This window comes from Aptenodytes patagonicus, chromosome 11 (assembly GCF_965638725.1).
Source record: "Aptenodytes patagonicus chromosome 11, bAptPat1.pri.cur, whole genome shotgun sequence".
Classification (NCBI taxonomy): domain Eukaryota; kingdom Metazoa; phylum Chordata; class Aves; order Sphenisciformes; family Spheniscidae; genus Aptenodytes; species Aptenodytes patagonicus.
In genome coordinates, this window is record NC_134959.1 from 21,046,292 (window position 1) to 21,052,908 (window position 6,617).

The 6,617-nt window shown below is 39.2% G+C and overlaps 2 protein-coding genes across 3 annotated transcripts in view; one reads left to right on the forward strand and one right to left on the reverse strand.

Annotated features, from left to right (window-relative positions):
• HSDL1 (hydroxysteroid dehydrogenase like 1) overlaps positions 1-1,122 on the reverse strand; it is a 24,641-nt gene extending 23,519 nt beyond the window's left edge. The window contains exon 1 of the mRNA XM_076349370.1: positions 1,021-1,122. Coding sequence (XP_076205485.1) covers positions 1,021-1,058 — 38 coding nt within the window. The 5' untranslated portion in view covers positions 1,059-1,122. The remainder of the gene's footprint in view (positions 1-1,020) is intronic.
• DNAAF1 (dynein axonemal assembly factor 1) overlaps positions 1-4,906 on the forward strand; it is a 15,180-nt gene extending 10,274 nt beyond the window's left edge. Inside the window, exons 11-13 of one of the 2 annotated variants that reach the window (XM_076349367.1) lie at positions 2,342-2,410; positions 3,578-3,932; positions 4,247-4,906. In XM_076349367.1, coding sequence (XP_076205482.1) covers positions 2,342-2,410; positions 3,578-3,932; positions 4,247-4,344 — 522 coding nt within the window. In that variant the 3' untranslated portion in view covers positions 4,345-4,906. The remainder of the gene's footprint in view (positions 1-2,341; positions 2,411-3,577; positions 3,933-4,246) is intronic. The other variant, XM_076349368.1, reaches the window with a different exon arrangement.
• The last annotated feature ends 1,711 nt before the right edge of the window (positions 4,907-6,617 follow it).

The following is a 6,617-nucleotide window of genomic DNA, read 5'->3' on the forward strand; positions in this document are numbered from 1 at the left end:
TATGCAGTTGAAAATGTGAACTATTGCAGAAAAAGCGTAAGGAAGAAATAGCCACCCACTCATTGTAAATGTTAGCTAGCAGTATTAAATACTATAAATTAATTCTCAAAATACAACTTTTAGGTATATTTCCAAGAAAAGCAGAATGCACATTATTCAGGTCTGTAACAAGCGACTGACATTAGTAATATAGTCTTCTGTTATCTAAGATTTCATCTGATGATGCAAACATTTAAACATGTTTAACCACATTTAACCATGAGAAAGGCGTGGATACCACTGAAAAATACAATCTCACTTCAAAGGAGAACTATTCAATATGTCCTGATTATGACACTGCTGCTAAACTGACGGTGTCAGATTATGACATAACTAGCAATAACAAACTTCTGAGCTTATGATTTCCCAGAGCACTTAATGGACTCTTTGATCCCTTGTGCTGCCACTGTTAAGGAAATTCTTACTGGAGTGTTTTAGCAAAGTCTCTTATATCTTTTCTGTGCTCTTAATTTCCCAGGAAAAAAATTCCATCCTGTTATCGAAGGGCCCAACTCACTGCTTCAGTAGAGGGCTTGCTGCTGCATCCTCCTGTTTGGCTGTTTTTAATAATAGGTTTAACAAGGATAGTAGAGAGAACTGGCAGCAATTCCAAGTATATACAATATTATTTCTATAAGCAGGTCTTGCAGGGTCTGAAATAAAAGCTTTAAATAAATAACGATACCGTAGGTACCCACAATGCGAAGATCTCATAGATTCAGCATTTGTTTTTCCCTTGGTGCTATATGGCACCATAGCACGCTCCTTTGCACAAACTTTAACGGAGTATAAAAGGAACTCTTCAGCATAGGTGCGTGGGGTTTCTTTTGACACGTAAAAAGTGTGACTATTCTAATTCTACAGAAGAAAAAACAAACCCAAATCACATACTAATACACATTTCAGTTGTCTACGCTACTTCGTTCTCCAACTGATGTCTAGTGACGGAAAGAGCTTCTCGCAACAACCTCCGATACTTACGCTATTGCAGATTTTCCAAAGAGACTTAGCGCTGCCATAGCAGGGAATGGCCGCGAAGGTGCCAATGGTGACAAGTGCTGGAGCAGCACCGGCGTCTTTATTCACATCCTGGAGTCAGTGGATGGTCTCAGTAGTAATATAAGGGAGAAGACTGGAGGAGGATTTGTAATGCGGTGGTTATGACATCCCTCTGTCAAGCAGAAACAAGCCCATGTTGCTGCACATGCCTTGGCGGTGTTTGAACTACATTCTGCATACCTAAACCAGGATAACTTTTAGTAAGCGATTTTGGTTTGATCTGCACATGCACCCTGCTGATTGGAACAAGACTAACAGCTATTTCACTTCCCTATTGACATCAGATTCTACCCACCAACATTAGTCTCAAATCTTAATTTGTGCATTTTTTATTATATACTTAGAAAACCATGTGACTTCAGGACATGCTGCACTAGCTACAACCATATCAGGAAACAAAGTTCCTTTGTTAATTTTAATTCTGTAATAATCTTCACTATGCAAGACAGTACAGATTAGATGTTCTTGATGCTACCATGCCAAGCAGCTTGCTACAAAATCATTAAGCTCTAAAACCAAAAGGAGATGCTTTTACCAGTATTGAGCTACATTAAAGAATTGGCAAAAAGGTATCACTTCTACCTGTGATTTTGTATGCCCACCCTCTATTTTTGCTTTCATGTCAGCAAGTGGCAGTTATCTTAGATAATATTTTCTAATGGAAAGCTGAAATGATTGGACCTGAGGAAAAACAGTTCTCAGCAAGTTTCCAGTTCTATATCCTTAATTATGAGGCATTCACAGTAAAACATAGTTTTATTAGATGTATTTCGGTTAACAGAGTTTACTGATTCACTTTCAGGTAGACTGCAGATCTTGATTTGGCTCTTACCCGTAAAGATGGGTTGCAGTTGAGGTTAAGTCTATTGAATAGACAAGAAACAGCTAAGAGACATAAACCATGTTTGCTTTTAAAATCCTGTTAATGCCTTGCTGTTTATCCTTTTATCTTCCTTCCCCCCCATAATCATACAGTATAGTAGAAAATAGCATTCAGTCTGACATTAAGGTTATTGCCTTCCCATCTGCTATTTCTGGAGACGGATGAATTTTCCCTTTTCCCACATGTGCTTAACAGAGGAAACCGTCATCTGTGAGAGGATGACAGCGCAGCGTTCCTGGCTGTGGCCTCTTATCCTGAAAAGCATTGCTTTGAAGAAGATTCCCCATGAGACAGAGATGTCATATTTTATCGGTTAGAGTAGCTTTTCCCACTGATTAATGATCTGGTGATTGTCCTCAGGAACTGCCTGATTTAGAAGATATAGATGTAAATGAATTTCCCCCAGAAGAGGAAATCTTTGGTCAAAAGGTAAGATTCTGATTGATTCCAGCGATGACGCTTCCCTAAACACATTTACAAATGTTTTGCAAAATGACGATAATCTAAGTTGTGAAATGCTGTTTTGGGAGATGCAATCAGTTATGCATTTATAAACTAAATCAGATGTTTCAGCAGATCTTCTCTGTCTACTTGCGAATATTTTTTTAATTTGATTTTTTTATATTATTGTGTTGCAAAAATAGGAGAATGAAAAGCTAAGATTAAGTAATGCAACAGTTAAATAAGATTAATTTCTTAGTAGCATGTAGTGTTTTAATGAAGATTACTCTTAAAATATACTTTACCAGTACTAATATGCTGCAAAGGACTGAACAGATAGAACAACTGCCTGCTACTGAATAAAATCAGGCTTTTCAACTGAAAACACAGAGAGATTGCAACTCCTCTGCTCCACTTGGGGTTAGGCAGATACAAGGCAGTTCATGCCCACGTTAGCGTTATGCTGTGCTCAAACTGATCTTTTAGGCAAAAGCCTATAAACAGAAGAGAAAAAAGGAAAAGAAAACAACAAAGATTAAGAGCACAGCTTTGATTCTAGTGCTGATGTTGACTCATACTTGCCTTGTTGGAGACAGAGGCTGATACAGCACATGTTTTTACAAGTCCCTCCAAGATAATGCAAACTTTTCCTACAGTTAGTGTAAGGTGTGGAATTTACTTGATCTTTTAGTCACACGCTCATAACAGTGTTGCAAAATGTCTTGGCCAACGAAGCCTCCAATTAAAAGAAGATAAGGGAAGGGAACAAAGAAGATTATTGAAGGAGTAAGTGTTAGCAGCTCTCACGCTCCGAAGGGTGTTCAGTTCTTAACTGGAGTCAGATGAAGATGTTAGTCGGGCCCCTCTGTTTTGAGGTAAAGTAATAGAGCTGAGGCCCCACACTGCTAAATTGCTGAAATAGGTCTTCTTTTGATGAACTGTTAATAGTTTATGGTCAGTTCATCGCTAATGCCTGAGAAACAGTTAACCCAAGATTCATCCACAAAGAAGCAGAACTATGGGTATGAAGCACGTTCCGTACATTCTGGGAGAACAGCACATCAAAGCTGACAGCTGTTACGTGGATCCGAGAGATATGTACCATCTTTTACATCTAGAGTAATGTATTTTCAATTACATTTTCTACCTTTACAGCAGGAATATCACCCAAAGATTGAAATAATTTCTGAAATGACAAACGACAGCGATTCTGCAGTAGAGGAAAACAATAAAAGCATGTTTGAGAATTCAGTAGGAGAAGAAGTTCCAACAGCAATTTTTTCAAATGTGTGTAAGATACATAGAGAGCATGAAAAGGACCACTTAAGACCCCTTGTTGAAAGCTTCTTTACAGAGCCTGCTAATTCCGAAAGATACCTGGAGATCAAAGATAAACAGGCAACCCCCTCGAAACCCTTGATACAAGAGGTTATCACTGAGCCCAAGGATAATCTACTGTTGTCACTAGTCTGCAGTCGACCAGATGACCCAAGCCCATGGGAAGAGGATGGTAAGATTACAGTAATTATAATGAATCACAGAGAAAAAAGAGGGGTGGCACATACACACTAAAAGGAAGGATTTGTCCAGCTCTTGTTGAAAAAATTTTCAATCCACTGTTAGTTAACAATCACCTCTTCCTTTTATTTATGTGGGAATCATAATAAATTAGGAATTAAAATATTATTTTCTCTTTTTCTACACAGAAGTTCTGGCTGAGTTTTATATAAATGGTTTTAAAAAAAATGGGCTCTACATTTCTTTTTCCAATATTAAAGACTACCAGGGAGTTTCATCTGCCCTTTGCCTTCACGCTTTTAACAGGGAACGTCAGTGACGGAGAAGTACAGTGCCTGGCTGAGGGTGAAGGATGTCCTCATGAAGCACAAGATGACAAGGACAGTGAGAGTGGATTAGATTAATCACTTTGGAAAAAAACCAGACCAGATCTGGAGCACCGTGCCTGGCTGACTGCATGCGGTTTTTCTCAAAATGCAGAGCTCGGCAATGGGACCGTTAGTTAAAACTGACGTAACAGTTACTGTGATATAAAAACAACCGCCTTCAACAGGAGAACTTAGTGTTTCAGTCAGTCAGAGGCTGCTGCGGCCTCCAGCGTCTGACCTGCAGGGCAGAAGTTTTGGTTGTGCCAGTGTGAAAAAAGCGCATAATCCTCTGTAACCCGCAGGTAAGAAGCGCCTTGTGTTCCCACGGCCAAAGCTGCCGGAGATCCCTCGGCCCCCAAGCTCTTCAGGGCAGCTGGCAGCATTCACTGCTTTGAAAGTGAGGGCACTACTGTTTTAAGGTTAAATTCCACTCTCTTAAGTAATTTTTTTCCCTTGCATCCTTCTAGGAATTAATTAGTTAAATGTTTCTGTCTTAAGGTTTCATTACATACATAGTTTCAATCCATAATGTAACGTGTTTCTGTCATTTGAACTACATAAAGATTCTACTTGTAACCAAATACATTTTTAACTCCTATCATCTCCTTACCAGTATATGTCATACCAGATGGACTTCAATGACAAATGGAGATTGCTTCTTAACATGATATTTTACAGATCTGCTATTCATAGACATGACGATTGTTTATGCAAAAACAGATGCAGAAAGTGTCCATGCATGAAGAATCTGGTTTTACCTTTTAGGGCAATCTGTGATGAAGCATGTACTTATATCTGTCATTTTCATAATTTTTCCTTGTGATATACCTCTTAGGATCCGGATTTTGAATATAACAGGAAAATAACCAGCCAGTCAGTAGCGGCAGAAAGACAGCTTTGGTGTAGAAAGCCAACCCAAGGAATTCTTCTCTTGTTAGCTTCTCTTTTACATCACAGTGGTAGTCTTGAGCCAAAGTGAAATGGAGGATAACAGCAGTGATGCCTCAGCCAGGTTCTCTCTTCTTCCCTTCCGTTTTTTTTTTTTTTTCCCCTTCTCCCCCTTCTGAGCTAGAGAATAACATTCAAGGAAGTGGAGATTGCTCAAGAGCAGTGCTTCCTCTGCGACACCGCAAAAAAAGAGTTGGGGGAAATGGGACAACTCTTGGCCAATTCTGCTGAGGCATTAACAGCTCTCATTTTCCTAACACAGAAGCGGCTGTGCTATTCAGATAAAAAAAAATAATTGTACACTGTTTAAGCACATCATAAAAGAGTTGGCCTCATCTTCAAGGGCTGACGTTGTTTTTACGATATAACGAACAATCGCAACATCAGGAATAAGCTAGGCTTTAAGTGACCTCACTTCATTAAGCCGTACGCAAGTTTAGGTGGATGTCTTTTTTCATATTTCTGTAAATCTCTAATAATTTGTAGTAAATAGAATTGAACAGGTCTTGTAGATGTGCACATTTAAAGAAAAAAAATACTACCGTGGGCTTGTTGAAAAGATTTATTTCCAATTAGCTGGGCTTAGGTGCCATCTGGTGGTAAGAGAACTGGTCCTAACCATAACACAAAATAATCATAAAAGCCCTCATGGAAGACAGCACAAATCGCTTGAAACTTCAGCCATTTTCCACTTTCCATCAGTAAAAACACGCTGGTAAAATCCTTGGCCTCCAGGAAAGGGCAGGAGGATGAGCAAGGGCTTGTGGAGAACAGGCTCGTTCAAAAGCGTCTTCACAGGAATCTTCTCTTTAGAAAGCTGCAAATGCTGCCAACAACATTTGTGAGCTCGGTCCTAAAAAATATCTGCTTCCCTTTTCTGAAAGAAACCTGGATAAGGTCTGCTTTGAGGGCTTTCCGTTGTGCATTTTTTGTGCTGTGTTTTAGTGCCTGTCCTGGTACCCCCTTATCACAACAAGAACAAATAAGTAGGAAGGACCATATTATCAAGTCACACTTAAAAAAGAAAAAAAGTTTATAAACAAAAGATTTTTAAAAGTAATTCCAAGAGTGAAGCTTGAGCTCTATTATCACTGAAAGCAAGGAAAAAAGGATAAAAGGATAACAAATGCAAGTCATTTCAAGAACTATAGATTCTTTTACTCTGATCCTGACTTTACCTGATATACCGACCCTGACCGGCATTTTAGTTTGAAGAATTCAGCTGCTTTCTGAGCTGTGTTTACTTTGCCACATTTTACACACTAGGTCTCTCCAGCTCCTGTTTTTTTCACACAGACAATCACAACCCATCAGTGGCCCTACGTTATCTCACAGGTGAATCTCCTGGATTCCTGGAAGCT